We start from the raw sequence: 20,259 nt of genomic DNA, 5'->3' as shown, positions 1-20,259 counted from the left end.
AATAAAAATAATACAGCAAAGCTGTCCAGGCCATGAGTTATACTGCTACACTGTGTGGGTTCAAATCCCAGCTCCACTGCTTATCAGCTGGGTGAACTTGAGCAGGTTATTGAATCTGGATGTGCCTCCATTTCTTCATTTGTAAAATAGTAACAATACCCATAATATAGGATTGTTGGAGGGAATAAATGAATTGATATATGCTAAGTACTTAGAATTGTGCCTGAAACTTAGTAAGCACTATGAAAGTGCTGGTACATATTTCTTTGACTCCATCACAATGTTTACGCTCATAGCAAGTGCTCAATAAATGCTTTTTGATTAATTAACACATCCTATTAAATATTTTTAGAATCAGGAGGGACATAAGTGACTACAAGTGGCAGACTCTTTGCTGGATATAGAAGTAACCCTGAAGGTCAATTCCCTGGAGTATAGGGAGTTCCCTGCCCCCACCTTTTTATTTAGTTTGTTAATAGTTTGTTCCCTAGTTATGTGTGTTGTTGAGGGAGGAGGGCTGCCATGCCCCCACACTCCCAGGGGTCACTCAGTGGAAAGTTCTACTTCTTGTTTTTTAAGTGTAAGAAGAAGGTAGTGTTCTGGATCCTTGAACCCTGAAATCATGGGCTGAATTAGAAAGGCGACACTAGTGTCAGACAACTTCACCTTCTGCCTTCTCAGCATCTACTGCTTGTGAGGAGGGTTAGCAAGATAGTGGCATTTGGCTGAAAGCTATTTTGCTGAGTTAGGATGGGTATGTGTAGGAAATTATATAGATATCATGTTAATATACTGATTTCCATTTATTAGTGCACATGTTGAGTTTATCTTCACAGTACTTGTGGTCTTCGGGAACCTACTCTTGTTGAAGAAGCCAGAGTGAAGTCCCTCAGAGCCCACCCTCAATCACAGGCCTCTTTCGGATGCCTGGGGCCAGGCCTGTGGGACTCCACTCATCAGAGCAGATGGGTCCAGCCTTGTTGGTACCACCATGTGGGTTTTAGCTGAGGAGCTTGATGGACCAGACAAGTAGGTCTAACTTGACTGCCCCAGGAGCAGGGTCCTATGCACATTAGAAAGGCTAAAAATTCAGTAAAACTGGTGGAAATGCTGAGTTACTGAAGAATGTTCAGTTGTCCTGCAGGAAACATTCACCGGGAGGTGTCAGGAGGCCCAGCGTAAGTGGCATCTAAAGGATAGCCATACTCTCAACCACTTGCAAACAGTCACTCACACATAAGCACATTCACAAACATACTGGCACAAACAGCTTCACTCTCCTGGACTTTTCCCTTCCCTACACTTGCAAGCACACACATATGCCTCACATACACTCTCTCAACCAAAAGGGTGGCCTAGGGGAGACCTCATGGCTGAATCAAATGCTGGTTAATGCTGCTGCTTTTATTACACCAAAGGTCTTAACATTTATTTGGAGATGAACACAAAACTTGGCATACTGCTGTTACAGTGGCATGCATTCTCTACAGTGCAGCTTCAGAGCTCAAGATCACTGCAGCACGCACATAAGAACTGCTCTCCAGAGGAGAGAAAAGGGGCGGGGAGTGCTGTAGATCTGTTCTCTCCAGAATCAACAGACTAAAGGTACTTTACCATGATAGTGGTGGAGGAATGTCTTGTGCTGGGCAGGTGTGTTTCAAACAGTGAACAGGTATGACAAAGGATCCAAGTGTGGGTAAGTTCCTAACACTTAGAGCCAAGAGCATTTTTGGGTAGGTGTATGCTCCCTAAACAGGCAGCACTGACTAAAGCGGGGGGCATGCTTAGCACTGCATCTGAGCTGGGTTAAGCTACCAAGAGTTCTCAGTGAAGGGAATTCTGGTTTCATGAAGAAGAGTAAGACATGATGGCACTATCACAATAAGGCCACTAAACTCACAGCGAATGATGACCTGAGAGGAAGCTGTCAGGACTACAGGAAAACAGCTCTATTCTACCTGAAGTCAGGTACCTTTTCCTGGTTAGGCACCTGCCCTGAGAGTTTCACATCGTCTTTTCTAAGCTACACAATATCACTTAGCACAACAGAGCAGAGGAAGGGGCACACACATCAAGGTCATGGGACATCACCACCAAGCATGGCTGACTATTGTCAAATGTCTCAGATGCCTTTCCCGGTGGGCTAGGTGCCCCAGTGTATCTGGAGAGCTAATCTGAAAAGAGGCTGGCAAAGGACTTCCTCAAGCTCCGGATGGTCTCCGCTTTGGCTTCATCCTCATTGGCTGAAGACCGGAAGAAGGAGGACTCAGAGAAGCTGAAGGCATTTGTCAGGGACTGCGACTTGCTTGAAGATAAAAACCAGAGAGAACATGAGAGGGGGTGTTCCCAGTGAGGCAGGGAAGGAGGGTGACATGAGGATACACAACCGAACCCCCACTCCCCCCCGAAAGGAGACCAGGGTGATGGAGGAGAAAGCCAGCAGTGGAGTGTTACCAAGACCCAGGGAGGCCCCTGTGCTATTACCCTCACCTTCAGTGCTGCTAAGACAGGAAAGGATGGGGGCAGCATGGGAGAGAGGAAGAAGGGGGAAAAAGAGAAGGGAGAGAGGGAGAAGGGGAAAAGAGAGAGAAGGGAAAGAAGGAGAAGGAGTGTGACTCATCTGTTCCTTTTATTTAATGCTGAACTAAAGGGCCCACAGGTTACATTTCAGAGTCCCTACTTGGTAAGGACTAATCTAGGAATCTCACACCCTTCCCTTCTAATGAAATATAGCAACTAGGGGACCCTAGACTCTGCACTCTCTTTCCCACCAACTGTCAAGTGGTGAAGTCATCAGAAGACCTGAGTCAAAGTCTTGGATCTGCCCTTCTCGCACTCTTGTGCTTCTCTGGGACTCGGTTTCTCATTTGTGAGGTCTTTATACTCTGCTTTTTTCTCTCATTCCAAGTAAACTTGGAATAAACAAATGTTTCAATTTATCTGTTCTTAAAATGGACATGACCGCCCTTATGGCCTTCCTTGGAGGAGCCCTGATATGAGGTCTGTGGGGTTCAGGGAATCCAGGGGCAAAAGAGAAACATACCAGGTGGACACATATGTGTATATGTGGATACATATTGGGTTTTCTAATTACAAACCCAAATCACACATTTTAGGGAGGAATTTTTCCCTTGAGAGACTAGAGATTCAGAGAGAAAAACTGTGAAGGCAAGAAGGTCAAGGGGAGACCAAGCCCAGCATTTGAGAAGATATGAGATCTGATGACTCTAGTGGTCTATCATATCTCCTTGACTTTCACTGTGTCTCTATCCTGATGGTTTTTGGCTGCAGAACTCTTCTCCTGGTGTCTTAGAACTCTCAGTCTTCCCTGAAATTTGGGGTGCAGACCCAGAAATTCCCTTCTACAGAGTGTGAGCAGTTTTTCTCCTGCAGTGACTGTAAATAAATGGCCTGTCTTTCATTAGGGTTGGGGGTGAGCCCCAACATGCTTGCCTCTGGGAGGGGGCCCTCTTCTGCATGTACAGCCAGGGGCACCACGTATAAGCCTCCTGCCTGTTGTCAGAGGCTGGCTCTATTTGATATTTCAGCCCAAAGGCAGTGGCAACCCAAAGATCTGCCCTCAGACTGGGGCCAGAGTTGGCTAATGAGAAGGCAGGAGAGATTTTAAAAGTCAGCACGCAGAAAACAATCTTATTGAGGGGAGGTTATGGGGCAGGTGAGATGTGAAATGTGCCACCAGCTAGAGCTGGGGAGCAGGAGTGGGTGATGCCCCTCCAGTCATGAGGGCTGAAAGACCTAGAGAGAGCAGTTATCTGGATGACCTGAACCCTAATCCTGGCTCTGCTACTAACTGACAAAGTGGTTTTGAAAAAGAAAATTAACCAAATCTCTCTGAGCAGTTTACTCATCTCTACAATGCCTAGACTATCTCTAAGTGCCTCCCTTTCCTCCCTCCCTGAAGATTCCAATCACCTCACTCTGAGAAGCACTGGTGGGTCACTCCCATCCCCACAAGGCTACAGCTGTCTCTGCTGCAGTGATGACAGGGGTCTATTTGGGGACAGTACGGAGAGGTGTCTCTGGTTCTGGGGAAGAGGGTAGAACTGACCACCATCCTCACCTAGATGCTGTCTATCCCAAGTACAGCATTACTGTTTTCTAGGGGCCCTCAGTTCTTCCTCTGAAGCAGGGCAGTGTGGTGAGGGCTTGCAGGGCAGTGTGGTGAGGGCTTCTACGGAGTGAGGAAGCCCAAGAAGATGGAGTTCCTCGGGGTATCTATCTGGGCCCTCCTCTGACCATAACCAGAAACCAAGCTCCTTCTGACAAAGCTGAAGGTAAAAAGTTGAAATGGATTTAACTACTTCCCCCTTTTCCTTCTGGGCAGGCTTGCTGATTGCACACCCTAAACTGTGAGTCAGAGGCAGGAAAGAGGATTTTTTTTTCTTTTTAATTTTGAAAGAGAGAGAGACACACACACAGAAAAGGAATGGAAAAAAAGAGTGGGAGACAGGATTTAAAAAAAAGAGAAAGAAACAACAACCCTAAGCTAATATAAGAATAGGAAAGGGGGCAGTAACTCTGCCTTGTTGGTATTCCCCAGGAAGAAAGGGGAGGGTTTGTACTTCTGGCTAGACCTTAGACTTTCACTTCCCTCTTTCCTACCCTCCCTGATCAACCCCAACCATGCCCCCAACCAAAAAAATAACCCAGAACCAAAACCCGAAAAAAGCCCCACAAAAATATCTGTAGAAGGAAGCCTGATTGAAGGTGCTTTCTAGCAGCTCTGAAGCCTAAGTCCTGTGAGGAGGGGCAGGAAGGGGAGAGGGGAAGGAGCTGCTGAGTCGTCTCTTACTTGAGCTGTGGGTGAGGCTGGGGCTTCTGTGGTGGAGCAGCCGGGGGTGGCTGGACCTCTGCCAGGGAGCTGCTGCTGGAGGGTGCATCTCCGTGGGTGGTGGAGGAAGAAGAGGAGGAGGAGGAAGAGGAGGAAGGTGGCAGTGATGGTCCAGGGGGAGGCCGGCGTGGAGGCAGCACCTTGCCTGGGGGTTGCATTCCTTGGGGTTGCCCAGGGCCCCCTAGGTTCAGTACAAGAAAAACTTCATAATTTAACCATATCAAAGGGTTTCCTTATTAGAATCTACGTCTTATGGGGTGGGGTTAGTTAATTACCAAAAGGATAAGCTCTATTATGAGAAGCCACCCAGAGGCTCTGAAGGGCTCCAGAGCCAGTCCCTGGCTTCCCCCATTCATCCAACCACCACTAGCTCCACCTCAGAGACACAGCCCCTCAGGCACAGAAGTCAGGACAGGGAAGAAACCATGACAGGAGCAGCCCTTCAGAGGCAAGCTCTTTTACAGAAATCCTCCCAGACCACAGGGAGCCCAACCCTCCTCTCCAGAGGTTCCTTAGGTATAGGGCAACCCACCCCATGCAGGCCTAGAAGGCCTCGAGTTCCACGCAGCAGACATAGTACAGGGCAGTGGAAAGAGCACAGGGCTGGGCGTCAGAAAAACCAAGACAGAGTCTACTAGTGACTCCCTGAGCAAGTCAGCAAACTACTCTGCACCTTGGTGTTTACAACCATAAAACTATTAAAAAGTAACCCCTAGTCTTAGTTGTCTTTCAGACAGTGTTCAGGTAGTGTTTCAAAGATGTTAATGGACCAGAAAGTTCTTCAAAAAGCATTGTGTGCTTTATGACCATTGATGATCACAGACTTGTGATGGTTTTACCCAGCTGGTCTTTGTCCGGCTCCTGACCTGCACATGTCTGATTGTCACGCCCCACCCCACCAGAGCTTCATTTTAACATTAGCCCATGCACATGACTAGGGTCAATCCTTTGTTTCCATGTGCTCTTTTGCCCCTTAGTACCATCCTCAGGGGGCTCCATTCCCTCCCAGATGTATGTGGTGGAAATTTTCCAGAAACCCAAGTCCTATGCTCCCCTGGGGATGTTGTGGGCACCATCTGGCAAAGAGCCCCACCTGCCCCCCAAAGGGTAGGGATACTGTTCTCCCAGCATGAGACAGAAAACCATCTGGTGGCCTGGAGAGAAAAAAAGGCCATCCTTCCTCTGGGGCTTGTCAGGCAGTAAGTGTGATACCTGATTGCTCAGATTTTGCTAAGGGCGTTCCTGTACTCAAAAGTCAAAAGATGTCCCCATCAGTGCATACTGACTAGTGGAAATGATGCATAATTGGTCGGAGAGATCCAATTTCTCAGTCTCATTCCCAGAGTCCACATTCATGGGCCCGCTGTAAGGAGTGGGCTTCTAGAAACTCAGGAGAAGCTAAGAGTTGTGTTGTAACTTAGTTTCCTAGAAACACCAGAATACCCATACCCTCTAGAGAGGCAGATTTACACATCTACAACACTGTGCACCCATGATCATCAGCCCATCTCCCTACCACATGGCATGGGCTCCACTTTATCAATTACCAGTAAATACCAGGGTTAGTTATACATAAATTAATACATAAAGGAATAAAGAAATGGAGTTTTGCATTGAAAACTTGAAGTTCCAAGTTCAAATCAGATAACCAGTGAAGACGAAGACGAAAGATCAGCATATTCCACGTTAACCAGTTCTGCCTCTTCCAAAGTTTGGCATCGTTTGTATTATAGCCTTTTCTTGTAAAGTACAGCAGGTTGATAGCTCAGCCTCTTGTACCAGGAACCTGAATTCTTTCCCACTTGTACAGAGATGCTTGAATAGCCAGAAACTTTACAACTTAACACTGAAGACAGATATAACTTTTCCTTTATTGCACATTAAGCTGTACAAGAGAGTCACAAAAGAGAGGTACTTAAATCACTCTTCCAGCATTGGCTGAGGTTCTCCCAGCTGGATCGGTACAAAAAAAGGGGACAACATCAGAAAAGAAATGGGTACAAAACACCTGAACAGCAATCCTATACTGTGACACGGATGTCCCCCAGGCCACAGAGTTGTTCCTTAGCATGCTGCCTGAGGGCACATAATAGTCAGGATACGCTGCCTGCTTGCATTTGGCAGTAGGAGCCCTAATCGGTTTCTCCCCGACCTGAGAGACCTTGGCTAAAGCCACCCTGGAGCCTGACTGAATTCAAATGGCAACTTTGTATTTGTGGCTCACAAATGTCACATGAAAAGCACCTAGATGTTCACACTGATAACATGCAGAGAAGCAACACCACTATCAGCTCACTGCTTGGACAAAAAATAATAATAAATAATAAGTAAAAAATAAATAAAAGGTATTCCTCCATTCTGGGAAATGTTGCTTTATTCCTTTCTACCATTTCATCAGATTGGGAGGTATTTAAGGACCTGATTCTTATGCAACCCACCTGGAAGTGCGTAAATGCATATGTGTATATATTTACAACAGATCGACCATCACCACCATCATCTAAGGGAGGGGTCACAGATGAGAACACTCACACTCAGTGCATTTCCCTGTAGCCTCAGAATTTGCCAGCAACCCAAGGAGAAACTGGGGCACGTGCCCCTGGACACATAAATCATACTATCGGCACTATTTATTCCTCCGACCTGGAATCCAGAACAGTAACATATCAGTATAGAAGTGAGAGGAATGTGAAAGTAGAGCTAGAAGCATTTCTCTAAAATGCAAACTGCTAGCATGATCTCCCACGGACCATCATGCCAGAGGAGACCACTCAGTGCCCGTCCCAACCTGGCTAGGAGATGGCAGGAGGAGGCACTGAAGCCGAGGCCTGCTTTAAATACCTGCCTCATCACTGCCCAGGAACTGTGTGTCAGAGGAAAGAGGGCAAACTGGTAAGGTTTCTTCAAGAGCCATGGCTGTGGAGCTTCTGCCCCAAACACACACAAGCTAAAATTGGAGACAGTTCTTCCCAGGAAAAAGAAAAACCCTCATTCTCTGACTTCTGGAGGGCTCTTGTCAGAGCTGGAAATGAAAGCAGGAGTCCACCTCAGACTTCTGTAGCAGTGTATCCGCTCTGTGAAATGGGACATTTTTTATTTGGTCTCATGATGCCTAGGGAGAGGCCAAGAGCACAGTGGCTGAATCCTTCTCAGACTTTCAGTAGCTTCCTGCATCCTATGTCCAAAATCACTACAGAATCATCTCTGTACATAGGTCAAGCTTTGGGGAATAAAAAGCAGCCTCAGTTTCACAGAAGCGCATAATATGGCCAATTCAGAAACAGCAACAAAGAAGAAACAACTTAGGGGGACTGAGATCAACACACAGAAAATACTCACAAGTTCACTTTGATATTGCACATCAGCGGCCCCATTTTTTTTTTTTTTTGTCTAATCTCATAGCTAATTAGTTAATAATAAAAAAGAAGGTACACTTCGATGTAAAATACAGAACACATTCCTGGAATAGCTTGTTCTTTATATTTCATGTCATCACTAAAAACACAAGAGCTCTACAGGCACAGCCAGCCTATTCACATAAACTCAAACTGCACCAAATTTTTAGCAAATGGAGAAAAAGGTGGATGCCTTCAGATTCAACGGATGAAGCTATGGAAATTAGACCTTGAAAATCTCTTAAACTTCTATTTACCCTAGTCATGCAGAAAGGAAGCCAAAAGCACAATTCATTGAAGATCCCAAGCACACTCATGGAGGTAAGCAGGGGGTGGGGGGGGTGCTTTAATCTGAGTCTGGGGGGGAGAAGGAGAGGAGTTGGGTTTTATTTTTGTGGTCTTTGTTTCTCCCCTGTCCACCCCCCTCAGTTCTATTTCACCCCACATTATGTAATACTTTAAAAAATACTATCAAACCACCCAGAAGATAGTCACACTGGACTTGGGAGAGGCACAATTCTTTTGTACACTGTTGACAAACAGCCCTGGAATCACAAGTTATACAGAGAAACATAAGTGAGCATTACAAGCACGAACAGGAACAGGTAAACAACCAGACAGAGGAGCTGACACTGCATAGGAAAACACAGTCCAGTCAGCATTGAAAGAACGCAGAAACGGCACCACTGGGGGGTGGGGGGAGTGTTGCTCCCCTCCCCGCTTTCCTTTCTTTCCTTGTTTGTTTTTGGCTTAAAATTTCTGCTTTGAAAAATGAACTACCAATCACTTTAAGAAGCTTGGACTTGTTTGGGCCCTACTGCAATGCCATTACAGTCGAGAATATACTGTAAACAACCTTGAGGGGCTGGCCGCTGAGGTGGGGTCTTGCTTGAGTCCGGATCCTTAAGTGTTCCACTCTGGAAGACAAAATGCAAAAGAGATAAAAACAAAACTCTGAGCAGATTCCAAAGAGAAACCCTGTGGCTCCATGGCATGAGTGTAGTGGGATCTGATGGGATCCATGGGATCTGGCCTAGAGGCTTCTGTTGTTCCAGAAATGCCTCAAGGGAGATCTCAACATCTGGAGTGTTGCTGGGGCACAGGTCTAGGGGGTCTGGGCCTTAGTCCCATACTGGTAGGCAGTGCCCCCCTCCCTGCTTCTCATTTCCCTCCCTTTTAGACGTATTCTGTTCAGAAGCTTTGAATCTTCTAACAGCATCTGGTTTCTTCTCTGGTGGCTGCCTCCTGTCCAGTTTCCCCTCATACTCATGGCCCGGCTTCCTGAAGGAAAGATCAACACCAAACTCCAGAGAGTGGGTTGCCTTAGGCGATTCCAAGGGTCCTGAGAGCAGGGGCTGGACTAGATGACTAGCCTAGACTTGCTTCACTTCTTCTGTGGAGTTAATTCTGGGGTGGGATCAGCTCTGGGCTGGCTCTGGGGTCAGATCCACTCTTCGGGCTGCACTGGAACCCCCACAGGGAAGGACTTAAAGGAGGGGGCAGTAGTCTGTTTCCCCCCACCCCAGAAACCCTTCTTACCCAGAGGGAAGCAGTAAGATGTTAATGCTAGTAAAAGTGCTCAAGGCCAGGCTGTTTTTCCTTCTCAGATAGCATAATCACATTTTACCCAATAACATGGCTCCACTCCCAAGCTCCCTCTCCTCCCAGCTAGGATTCTGATTATGCCCAGACAGGATCAAATATGCACGTGACTTCAGTTTGTCTTACATTTGAATTAAGGCAGTGAGGACTTGGAGCTTAAATTCAGTAAAAGGGAAATGGTCTGTAAAACCTAAGGGCTGCCAAGTGTGCTGATGGTGATGTCACAGAGGGAGCTGCAAGGGCAAGGCTGTGAAATGGGCTGAGAATGTCATTAGCATTCTCTCACTTCCTCTTTCAGTGCCCCTCGGCCCTACTCCCACATGAAAACCATCTCTCATCCTGTTCCTTATTTCCTATGGGCCTCTGATTCTTACCATCAGTCTCTTCTCCTGCCTATTAAGGCCTGTTTTCAGCTCCACTCAAGGAGAGCCAAAGTGTTACCCTCTCCAGTGTCATGGTCTTTAACAACCTTGCTTAAAACTGTTCTACTAAGAGGATTTGGGGCAGTGGGAGGCAGGGGGCCTTTGAAATGTCCTTAGCGCCACCACATCAGAGGGTGTGTGTTCTATCTACATTCCCTACCCCCTCACAGATCACAGCAAGCAATCGCACCAATACTTTCCCTCCCCTTCTTCCAAGCCTTGTCATGGGGTCCATGCTTGTTCTGAGCTCTGGCACCAAAATACCCACACCCAACACACCAGCTAGAGACCACACCATCCAGTCAGCAGCAAGACCCATCAGCTTTTCTCTCTCAACATCTAAGATTCACCACCTTCTTCTAACCAATGCTGGTTAGGCCTGTACCATGTCTTGCTTAGACTACTAGACTCCTAGTACTAGTACTCCTACTACTTTACCACTACCAAAATAGTCTCCTCTCTCTCCAATCTATTCTCTCCATGCCTACCTGCTGTTCTCCTATACTCCTTTCCTAATTGTGTCACTTTACTGCTCTAAGTAATTTATAGCTAATGCTGCATATGTGCCAGGTAACATACTGGGAACTTTCATGCAGTATTGCCAAAAACCTCGTAAGACCTCTATGAGGTAGATGCTATTATTATCAGCATCTCTAATTTTTAGATAAGGAAATTGAGGCCTAGCTAAGTCATGTAATTTTCACAGAGTCACACAGTAGAGGCTGATGCAGCTGGGCTGTGAGGCCAGGCAGTCTGATGCTCATATTTTCTTCCCATTACCAGCAAGATGACAACCACATCCTTCAGGCTGACATCCAAAACTTGCTTCAGCATGGTTGGAATTGACCTTCCTAGCCTTCCCTTTGCCTCATGCCCTAAACACACCTGTTCCCTCTAGGCCTGACCCCTCACTGTTTATTCTCTAGGGTAGGCCACTCCATTGTTTGTGCTGATTATCTTCCAGGAATGCCTTTTCTCCTGTTCTACCAATCCCATCCAACACATCCTAGAGGTTTAAGTCACTTTCTACCTCATCCTTGAAACCTTTCGACTGTGATGTCTTCTCTGAAATCCTGAAACAGCACTTTGGAGACTCATACTACTGAAGAGAGCCTTTGTTTTTATCCTGAAGACTGGGGATGATGCCCCCAAGAAGACAGATGCTTCAGAGAACTATGTGTCTTCATCTTCTCTTGAATTTCCAACAAATACAATGCCCATTGTTTTCAAAGAAAAAGTGGGATATAAGGCCTGGTACAGGAACTATTTATTTAAAAAATTCAAACAGTTGGAATCAGGAATATTTTGGAAAATTCAAGACTATCAAAATTTTACCAACAGCATCAAGCACAGGGCTGAGTATAATAAGATATCCTTAATAAATGCTTGTTAAATAAATGAACATGCAAACACAGTAACAGTGAAAATCCAAAAAGGACTAGAGTATAAGTCTTTAGAAGACAAATGTTGTTAAATCATAGAAGTTAAATTGTATTGAATTTGGTATCAAATCCAGTGAGCAGCTCTGGAAATGTTCAAGTTAGGGAATTAAAATTGAGGCCAGCAGAGGTATCTGCCTGTATATCAGGTACAGAAGATAAAATTAAAACAAGCCTCAAAGAATCAGAAATTGCTTCCACCAAGACCACCTAACCCAGCTGAAGTCAGGGAAACCTTAGGCCCAAGGGTTCTTTCTCACTGTGATCTCTTCTCTCTCAACCTGGCTGCCAACTGGAGAAGTCTGGGGCCAGGATACAGTGTCTGGTAATGGGTGCACCAGGATAGCAGGATAGCCTTTCTACCTGGGCTTCTCACATGCTCTGACTAGGTTGGGCATCAGCCCCACGTCCCAACACACACACACACACACACACACACACACACACACACACACTGCTGCCTAGGTCTCCAGCAGCAAGTCTTTAAGATTGGGCAGCAGAGTGATTGAGGAATTTAGGTTTTTTGGGTTGGGAAGACCTTGGGTTCGATTCAAATCTGCCACTAACTAGCTTTGTGACCTTGGGCAAGTTATTTCACTCCTCTGCACCCATCTTTCTTCAAAAGAAGTGAGATTATCTATCTATCTACCTACCTACCTACCTACCTACCTACCTACCTATAAGCATTTGACCCTGGTAGGTGCTAAGTAAATGCAGCAGATGATGGTCATGGTGATGCTGATAAGGAATTTCTTCTGAAACTCTGTCTTACTCCCATGATGGAATACCCCCTGCAGTGCTCTATTCCTAGGCTTTGGAGAACTTTATTTAATTGTGATAACAAAGCCTCCTCTGGGCTCCCTGACAAGCCATCAGTGTTATGCCCTCTAATTGACTGAAAAGGATACTCAGATGAAAGACACCAAATTCATACAGTTTGTGGAGTCACTAGACTGTCTCTTGCCAGTTCCCTTTCCCCAAGGCCTCACCTCATACCACTGACTGCTGCCAATCACCTCAGACATTGATCAAGAATAGCTTAAGATGTTCTCCTCTCAGAGAATTGTTATTTTCAGATAGGGCTATGGAAGACCATATAACAAGAGAGCAGAGCCAGGGCCAATGGGCAAAAGCTCTGGAAAAGTAGACTTTCAGTTACAGGAAGAACTTTATATAGCGAAAACAGTAGAAGAGGCTATCTTGGGAGGTGGGTGTGTTCAGCAGAGGCTAGAGAATTACCTGACAAAGATATTGTAGAGATATTCTTTCACTAAACATGAGATAGATTAGGTGAACACCATGGTTCCTTGTATCCTGACAGTTTATGATTCTGGTGGCAGGGTGTGTTGGGGGGGAGGGACTTTAAAATCCCATAGATTAAACTCTAATGGTAGAACACCAGACACTGACTGGATGACTTGACACGGGTAATCATACCAATGAAAGCTGGCCCTGGCTCTTCTCAGCCTAAGAAATATAAAAATAAGACACCCAAGGATAAACTGAGCCCAAAAGTTTCACTTCTAAAAGCTTCAGAGAAAGAGCTCCCAGAGGCGGTCCTTTGAGCTGGAGCCTGGGAATATGCTTTGGCCACCCTTGTCTGGCGCCTAGGGAGCTTCTCCCTTCCCTGGCTCCACTGAGGTTGTGGACTGAAGACTTCCCAGGGACTATGTGGGGCAGAACGAGAGTCCCCTAGGACTGTCCCTTACCAGGCTGAGACTCTCTGGCTCCGCCCACAAGCCTTCCATCTGTTGGGGCTGAGGGGTATTCCCGTGGGGTTTGGCTACCATGGGATCTGTCTCCAGTCACCAAGAACTTCCTGGGATGCTTAATTCCACAGAAGTCTGGCCACTCTGGCGTCACTGCCAAAGTCTGGCCTATAGCCAGCCCACAGCAGGAGCTCATGGCCAGACTGAGCTACGGTTTCCCTCAGGAAGTTGAGTTGACTCAAACAGGTAAGAACGTGTAGTCCAGTGCTTGTGCCCAGCTGCACTCAAAAAAGAAGGGGGAATAAATGGCCTTACAGCCCCTTAAGGGGAAAAAACAAACAAACAAACAACCCTGGGCTTATAGAATGACAAAAAGCTCAGAGGTTGTCCATTTACAATGCTGTTGCCAAAAAATTTTACGCTAGAGAGGCTTCAGAAAGGGAAGTCACAGGTTCACTGCTCTTTGGGCTGATAAGCCCCACAAGAGAGCACTGCAACCAATTCTGGTGCTTCTTTAAGGGTGACACCAGTGGAATTAAAATGGGTACATGGAACACACAGGATGGTGAAAAGTGTGGAAATGACATCTTTCCTCATGTGACTTTGAGAAAGTTACTTAATCTCTGAGTCTCAGTTTTTTAAATAGGCAGATTAGAAGGACTAAGTGAGGTAACCGTGGAAACACCTAGGACTGAGTAGAAAATCAAAGTTAGTCAAATGTAAATCTGATCAAGGTCAAGGGCTAGCTTGGGTTGTAATGATCTTCCTGGCCTTAGAGGTGTTTAAACAGGGCCAGGACAAACTCTGATCAGAGATACTGTGGAGGACGTCATCAAGTTGAAGCCAGAGGTCTTCTACAAGCTGTTCTGTCTCTGGGATTCCATTAATTCTTTCATGCATTTTTCATTTCTCTAGGTGTCTGAGATAGGAGACAAGCCTTTCTTAGCTGCAGAGTCTTGAGCCCAGCAAGATGCCAGGGCTACTGGGCCTGAGCAGAGGCACAGGCTTTGAGGGCCTTGGCAAGTAGAGGGCTGCTGCTCTCCATCAAAGCTGGTTGGGCTGGTATCCCACTCTGATGAACCCATTGGGCTTTAGTAATCTGAGAAATCAGGGAGACAGGAGAGAGGCAGGTATAGCTCAGAGGCTCCTCTAGGTTGGCTAAGTTTAGCACTTGGTTTTCAGGAAAGCAAGGGTTTCCCTTACACAAGGTCACAAAGGCCCAGCTCTCTCCATTCTTACCTTCCCCTGTGCTCTGGTGGGGACATGAAAAAGGCATAGTGCCTATTATTGTAGACCACTACCTGAACTGTGGATCAGAAGATCCAGCACTCCTGTGTGACTGTGTGACTCTGGAGAAGTCATTTGCATTCTCTTTGCTGATGTATGAAACAGAGATAGAAATACCAGCCCAAACCATTTCACATAGGGTGGTGAGGCTCAAAATAGTGACTGTGCTTTGTAAACTGTACAGTGCTAGGCAAGGCATTGGTATATGTGACCATCATTACTATTATTTAAATAATAATAAATATCAATCCAAAGGAATGCAGCTTTAATGAAGCTCTAGAATTTCATGTGTCAATGGAGAAAGTATTGTTGGGTGGCTTCCTTTCACCTGGTGCACAGTGGCTCAGTATGTAGGGGATTCTGGGTTAGGCTATACCATGCCCTCTGTATTATCACTAACTTGTTCCAGTGAGGCCCCTGAAGATGCAGAAAAGTCATTTCAGAAACAGTAAATATTAGCTGTTGAGGTAAATGGACAGGCAATCACAGTCTAGGAGAAAAAGCAAGCCCACGGATGAGGGTTTGTGGGGTTTTGTCAAAGGCACCTTTAACTTGCTACCCTGTGGCTTTCAGCAGACAAGCTGGGAGACAGGAGCTCCTATCTGAGGTCCCAGCAGGACGGAAAGCTGAGGAAGGAAAGACACTGAGTGACTCAACTTTTCAGAGTTGTTGGCCCGAGTCCAGCTGCCCCCACCAAGGAGGAAGGCCTGTGCTTGCTCAGCATATCTGAGACAGGAAATTGGGAAAGGGTCTCAGGGTCTGGCCCCAGGAAAGAGGCCAGGCCAAGCTCCTTGCCGGACACGCCACAGAGCTATTCTGATCAGCTCCCCCAGGCTCTGCTCCCCCGGTCTAAGACCCCAGGGGGAATGAGGCAGCAGGAAGGAATGTGGTTGGGAGGTTGTAGGTTCAGTTAGAGCAAAGGGGACAGCATGTTTTCAGGCACCTTGGGATCTTTCTGAGATCACCCCAGCAGTCACCAGTGCCCACCTTCCTTCCTCGGAAAGGTTATAAAAGGTTCCCAAGGATGAGCTCTTCTTCCTCCTCCTTTCACGAGGGAAATTGCTACTCTGAGGGCAGAGCTCATCTCCTGGATTGGGGCCCTCCCATGATCAGTGATTTCCTAAGGACATAAGAAGTGTCCCACGGGGGCAATCCATGAGACCTATGGAGGCACTGAGGGCCAGGTCACCCGAGGTCAGAATGTCAGCTTCAAGTGATTAAAGATGTCCCTTAAAAGTTAAGACAGCCTGAAAATAGTCAGTTTCCCTTAATAGTCTGCTAAAGGATCTGGTCACTAGTGACTTTATCTGAACCTGCTTCAAATCTCACATTTTCAGCTTATACTCACTGGGGAACTAATTCCCTAAAGCCAGTCCTGCTGTGGGAAGCAGGAAGACCTTTCATTTGTCCTAAATTTACTTCTTCTAAGCTATGTGAGTCCCTCTTAGTCTCATGTTTGGGATCTGAGTTGCATCCCTTCACTAACTGCATGGCACTTTAGACCCCACTGAAACCCCTTCTCAGTCTTTGTGTCCTTGTATTCAAGAGACTTCATCTTTTTGAGCCTCTGTGGCTAGAAAGACCTGGCTGGAAATGTTTTCAGTATCTCTTTAGTCCAGAGAACCAGTAAAAAGGACTGGTAGAATGTCCCACCAGAGGCCACAGGCTGCAGGTCTGTGGGCCTCAGTCTTTCGGTTCTGAAGTCTCATCACTGCCCTTTCCAGGTCTGTGGCTAGTACACAGCATCTCAGATCTGGAAAGGGATTTTAAGCTACCTGCACCAACAGCCCTAGCCCCCAGCCCACACTTTCACCATAGCCCTGACATGTACTCATCTTGCCCCTGCAAGAACATCAGCAGTGACGTGGCAGCCACACACACCAGTTCCCAGGGCAGCCATTTCCTCTCCTAGTGTTAGTTTACTCCTGTCTTCCAGCAGGTTTGCCTTTGGGCACCAGGCACCAGAGACCTGAAGGTACTCAGTCATGGGCTCCTTGAGAGTATTGCTATTCAACTGGATCTCCTTTAACATTAAGTCGTTGATTTGCCAAATGCCCCAACCCCCATATTCTTTCCTCTGAGCACATTCTTAGAGTTAGAGGTTGTCCTTGTTTATACTGTGATTCTCAGACTGGAAACCACATTGCAGTTGTGGTCTGATCAGCTCAAGGTAGGGGAAGAGGCTCATTTTCCTCCCGGACACCATATGTGTACTAAATACTTCCAAAGGCTGAGTCTTAGAATCACTTCTCCTGGGTATAACCTGCAAGCCAAACAGAAAGCCCATTGGTGTCTGAAATCCCTGCATTAGCAATTCAGCCCTTTGACTCCGGAAGACATTACAGGAAACTTTAAAAAGTGGAAGCAGTGTGGTGGGGTATGAACAAAGATTCACCACCTGAAGGAGAGCACCAGGATCCCACCTCTGCTGGCGTGACCTGAAGCTTTGTCTACCCGAAGTTCTCTCCTTGGTTCCCAGTAGTCTCAGGAGCAGCATACACCTCTCCAGAGCCCCAGGCTCAACTCAGATCCCAGAAGACAGACCCCAAGGGTTGGTGAATGTGTGGAGGGGATGCAAGGGCATGGCCTATAGGAAGGTTTCAAAAGTATATAGCCTGGAGGCTTTGGCCATCACTGGCCACCAGGTGTCACTGCCACCTTGAGAACAGTCTCCCAAAAGCACTTCAGAGTCACTTGCCCTGGCCAACTCTTAGGGCAGCTCCAAAGCTGGCAGTACAGCCAATCTGAGGCCAGGTTGTCATTAGCCAGATAAGGCTTTGCCACTTGCCTCCCTGCCCTCAGCAACATAGCAGTGCCTTTTACAACCCTGCCCCTATTCCTTCGAACTGGGCACAGCAGCTAGCTTGAGTCTGCTCAAACGACTTTGCTCTTTGTCTTCTATAATTAGTCTGTCTCAGGCTAGGAGGCTGGCTGACAACAAGGTAAGGTGTGCCCTCTACTCACCTCCCCCTCAGCCTCCTTTAGGTGCTCTTCTAGAGTCAAAGAAATGAGAGCTGTAACAGTAGAGCTGCAGACAAGGATAGAGAGGGAGAAAGAGAAAGGTAGATAAATTGTCCTGGTCTTGACCTAGAATACTGGGCAAGAAGCAGCTCTTAGGGCTTGTGACTCAGGCCAGAAGTTCTTTCAGCCTGAGCTGCCAGAGCCATGGAAGAAAGCGGCCAGCAAGAGGGGTCTGATTGTGAGGAATGGAATGTGACTTAATGACAGCACCTAAGGTCTCAGTGTACTGTACAGAGTTCTGGCTGGGACCCAGGTAATGTCCCTTGGCTTATAGCCCTTCCATTTTCACACTACCAAAATCACTCACAGGATCCTGACACCAACTCTAATATGCTTTAAGGGCTGTTAAAGACACTTATTCCATCTGGGAACTCATTCAACAAATATGTACTGCAATACCATATCAAGGGGAGGAGAAGGAGGAGTGGTTTGCCTGGGTAGGAGGAGTATTTTAGTCACTGTCATTTGCATAGAATTGCTATCACATAACGATAATAAAAAGCAGACAGACTTAGTTTTGTTATTGTTAACTTTTCTACTGAGGACTGTCTGTATCTGGCCACATCACTCTCGCCCACTCCTCAGTATACTCATGATGTATTCAGTGGCTACAAATTACCAGCTACTCTGCAGGCCCTAGAGACACAGCAGTGAACAGACCCCTACTCTCCAGATCCTTACATGCTACTGGAAGAGTCAAAGGCATAAACAGATGAGAATGATTTTAGCTGATAGCAAGAGCTATGCAGCAAATTCAAGAAGCGGGGGTGGTAGCCGGTGGTACCTTCGGATTGGATGGTTGAGGCAATTTCAGTTGTACTGTCATGAAGGAGCCAGCCATGCAAAAAAAGGGGAAGAGCATTTCAGAGAGAGGACACAGCTGATGCGATGGCCCCTACCAGTGTGGCTGGGGCACAGTGAAGAAGAGCTAGGATGGTATGAGGGCAAAGAGGCAGGCAGGGGTCTACGTGAGTTGCTTGGGAAAAATTGGAAGGAAGACAAATTTAAGGGGAAAAAAAGAGTTCTGTTTTGGCCTTGTTATATTTATGATGCCTTCAGACATGCAAATAAAGATGTCAAGCAAGAGTTAAAAATGTGAATCTGGAGTTCAAGGAGCGGTCAGAGCAGGAGATAGATATGGGCTGGCTGAGATCGCCAAGGAATGTACACAGACCACATTCTAGGGCACCAACATTTGGAGGTTTAACACAAGTGGAGAAGCCAGCAAAGGAGGTGAGAAGGAGAAATCAATGAGGTAGAATGAAGACCAGGCAAGAACAGGGTCACTGAGGCCTGGAAAGGAAAGTGTTTTAAGAAGGAGGGAGTGTGGGCAACTGCATCAAGGCTACTGAGAAGTCATGCAAGATAAGAAGATGGGAAGATCAGAACTCAGTGACTTGGAGTCACTATGACAAGAGCAATTTCAGTGGGATGGTGGGATTGGTTATTATTTCATTTTTCTAAATGGCAGATGTTTGTGGGTAGATGTGAAAATCTTCTAGAGAGAAGAAATTGATGATGGAGAAAATAGGGATAACTTGAAAGCCAAAAGGATGTGGCATCCAGATCACCAGTGAAGGGTGGGTCTTAGAAGCAGATCATGTGGCTAAAGATGCAGATTAACTGGCAGATGTAATAGTGGGAATATGGAAGCAATCTGGTCTGACACTCCATGGGCCTGGAGCCAGGATGACTGAAATGTCTCCTCAATCATAACCAGTGGAAATATGCTATCATCAGGGAGAAATAGGAGGTGGAAATATGACCAGTTCAGTCATGACTTCCAGCCCAAGTAGCAGCATTTTGCCAAGTGTGACAGACTGGTATTTCTGTCTTTAGGGGGGCTGGGGTCAAGGCACAAGGTTCAGGAAGAAACTAACAGAGAATATAAGAAGGTACCATCTGACCAATGGTGATGACCTCTGTGAATTCAGTCATGATATGAATTTAGAATATGAACATCTTTTGGACAGGAACTATATCTCATTCATCACTGTAGCCCTAAGTCTAATGACTAATTTTAAGCACATGTGTTGGGCTAGGCCTGTGCTAGTCAGTGGAAAGACAGATGAAAAAGGCATGTCCCTTGCCCACAGGGTCTGAAATATTCAAGAAACATTGGCTAAGCTAATTTAATCATATATGGAGTAAAGAATTTGGCCTTGCCCAAAGAGAAATCTGGCCTTTGTCCCCCAACTCCTGGGAGGTAAGAAATCTGGCCTTTGTCCCTCTACTTTTGGAAGGAAAATTCTTGGGATTTCCTAAGCAATAGGAGTGTCCCTGTTATTTGTGGTGAGAGCCCTCAGATCACATTTGATAATATATGCTGATGAGGTGACTCACAGTAGCCCGTGGGGCCACATGGTATTAATTTGACTTTGAGGTATGGTGATACTGGAGACCAAGTTCAAACAGGTGATCAATCAGTCGAGCATAACTGTTACATGAAAACCAATAAAAACTATGAACACCAAATCTCAGATGAGCTTCCCTGATTAGCACCATGTGTACTGTCACATAAGGATGCTGAGA

The 20,259-nt window shown here is 46.4% G+C and overlaps 1 protein-coding gene across 1 annotated transcript in view; it reads right to left on the bottom strand.

Moving 5' to 3' along the window:
- Positions 1 to 1,402: 1,402 nt before the first annotated feature.
- The window catches only part of SYN2 (synapsin II), a 201,409-nt gene continuing 182,552 nt past the window's right edge, over positions 1,403 to 20,259 (bottom strand). Inside the window, exons 11-13 of the mRNA XM_042979524.1 lie at positions 9,104 to 9,164; positions 4,814 to 5,033; positions 1,403 to 2,305 (exon numbers count right to left, since the gene is read on the bottom strand). Of these exons, the coding sequence (XP_042835458.1) occupies positions 2,170 to 2,305; positions 4,814 to 5,033; positions 9,104 to 9,164 (417 nt within the window). The 3' untranslated portion in view covers positions 1,403 to 2,169. The remainder of the gene's footprint in view (positions 2,306 to 4,813; positions 5,034 to 9,103; positions 9,165 to 20,259) is intronic.

The sequence above is a fragment of the Panthera tigris genome, chromosome A2 (assembly GCF_018350195.1).
Source record: "Panthera tigris isolate Pti1 chromosome A2, P.tigris_Pti1_mat1.1, whole genome shotgun sequence".
Classification (NCBI taxonomy): Eukaryota; Metazoa; Chordata; class Mammalia; order Carnivora; family Felidae; genus Panthera; species Panthera tigris.
The sequence above is the reverse complement of the archived record's forward strand: the minus strand, read 5'-3'. Positions and strand labels throughout refer to the sequence as shown.